Here is a 2,281-nt window from a genome sequence, read left to right on the forward strand (position 1 = left end):
AAATATTTTCTACTCTGGTCCCTGTTATCACCATTAGGTCATTCCAAACTTACATCTATTACTCCCAGCTAAACACCAGATGTTCCTGTTATCACTATTAGGCCTTGAATCTTACTACTCCCAGCTCCTTTCCCAAGAGACCAACTCTTCTTGCTTCTGTCCTCTTTCTTTTAACCATTGCATTACAATATCTTCCACACTTACCCTTTAAAAGGATCAGCTGCATTCAACGTAATAGAATGACCAGGCTTTTTTGATGTCTTTATACTGTGATTCCTTTCAAGCAAGTATTGCAGAATAGCAGATTGCTCAGTGCAGCTAATTTCTGAGTGTGTCCTTGTTGAGTAGCTGTTGTCTCCTTTAGATGCCATCCTCAGTATGGTGAACATTGCTGCTAATATGCTCGGAGCCAAAACTGAAGAGTCAACTGAAGCAGAAGGTATTTTATTGATGGTTTTCTTTAATGAAAAACATTCTGTAAAATTTTAATTTCTCCTTGTTGTCTTGTTTAATGTTACTGTGAAGAGTTGGATGATCTATGTTTAAGTGACTTTTTCCACCTTTTATGGCACAGCTGATTAGTGTCATGGAATTCATATCCTACTTAATGCAAAAAGTGGAACAAAGATGCCAAATTTGCTGAGAAAGGAACTGATACAAAGATAACACATAGGTCTGTTCAGTGCTGTTCAGAGACCTTTACTCTTTGTTACCCAGTTTAAGTCTAATTTCCTGCTGCTGGAAGTATTCTGAGACTGTCCACAACATCATATTTATAAACTGACAGCACTTTCATTCAAATAACTTGGAATGACATCTGCAATGAATTTGATAGGGCAGTTAATAATCGAAGAAAACCCCAACAACAAACCTAAGCTTCAAATTCTTTGGAAACAAAGACAGTCTTTGAATTTTAATGTTCACATTTACCTCCTTCCTGCAGCAGGGAACAAGAGCGTGTCTGAAAATGTCACTGCCACTCCTGCAACTTCAACAGCTGCACCGAGACTGCCGGAACCAACGCCTGTTCCTTCACCAGAGTAAGTGGTTGGTGCTGGGGTTTCTGTAATGTGTTCCTAGCAGAGACTGACATGCACCAGTCTGGAATCCTGGCTACCAGAATGCTAAAGGTGTGGCATACAGACATAAACAAGTGAAAAGGCAGGTATTTGGTGAAATCTGTAGTGTGGTATTGTTACTAACCAGGGGAATTTATTGGTTTAGTTATGGTTTATATATGTATTTCCGTAACAAAACGTTATGACGTGTTTTATTTTGGCACAGAACTGACTTAATATTGGTCTAGATTTTGTGGTTGTCTCCTGTGAGAGAGACTAATCAGGCATTAAATTGTATTGCTTAAACTTCAACTAAATTATACTGGCAAAAATTCATGTTGAGACGCGTATATTTTTACTAGACTATCCTTAGTGAAAATTCATATGCAAATACACAGAATTAGGTTGGAAAGAGGAGTTGTGTATAGATTCTGGGGCGCTTTTTTCCACTCAATTACAATTGGTGAGAATTGATTTGGCTACTTAGAGCCAAGACTCTACCTCTTAAGTGTTAAGATGTGAGTTGTGCTGTGTTCTGAGGTTTTATGGTTTTCGAGTACTCTGTTGTTGAGAGACTGAGGAAGTTCAGTGGGAAGGCTGAGTTTCCTGCGTTTGCATTTGAACATTGCAGCAGCAAAGTAAGATGTTTGCTGTGGAAGAGTTCAGTGATATTTGAAATGGTGACTTTTTTCAGGGGTGAGGGAAGGGGCAATATCTGACTGAGAAGGCTTCTGTTTCAGAAGCAAGAGTTGAAATAATTTGTTTGCAAATTGAGACTGAAGAACATCAGAGAAAATACTACTTTAGAGGATTTCTCACTGTCTCCAACTTGGCCTTTGGTCACCAGACTGAGCTTTGCTGATTTTTCTGAAAGATCCTACTTTTGCAATCTTCCAGAGCAGACATGGGAAACTGTTGAGTTAACATCCTGTCTTTAACTCTTTTGTTGTAGACTTGTTACTACAGATATTCCACAGATAGATAAAGAGCAAGTGGTGGTGGATTTGACTAAAGAAAGTCCTATTGTTCAGCTTGTACAAGAGTATGAAGAAGATACAAGCCAGTCCACAGTAACCTTGCTGTCCAGTGATGATCAGGAAGAAGAATCATCGACCTGGTTTGAGCTGGAGACAGAGCAGTACTGCTGTGACATGGCAGCAGTGTGCTGCATTTCCACCTTTTCGGAATACCTGTTCAAGTGGTGCTCGGTGGCAGCGGCCCTG

The 2,281-nt window shown here is 39.7% G+C and overlaps 1 protein-coding gene across 1 annotated transcript in view; it reads left to right on the forward strand.

Moving 5' to 3' along the window:
* Positions 1–364: 364 nt before the first annotated feature.
* The window catches only part of LOC114063945 (SUN domain-containing ossification factor-like), a gene marked incomplete at its 5' end in the record, with an annotated part of 10,425 nt that continues 8,508 nt past the window's right edge, over positions 365–2,281 (forward strand). Inside the window, 2 exons of the mRNA XM_027896556.1 lie at positions 365–439; positions 944–1,040. Coding sequence (XP_027752357.1) covers positions 365–439; positions 944–1,040 — 172 coding nt within the window. The remainder of the gene's footprint in view (positions 440–943; positions 1,041–2,281) is intronic.

This window comes from Empidonax traillii, unplaced genomic scaffold, assembly GCF_003031625.1.
Source record: "Empidonax traillii isolate 1590-97213 ecotype Southwest subspecies unplaced genomic scaffold, ASM303162v1 scaffold502:size815047, whole genome shotgun sequence".
NCBI classification, from domain to species: Eukaryota; Metazoa; Chordata; class Aves; order Passeriformes; family Tyrannidae; genus Empidonax; species Empidonax traillii.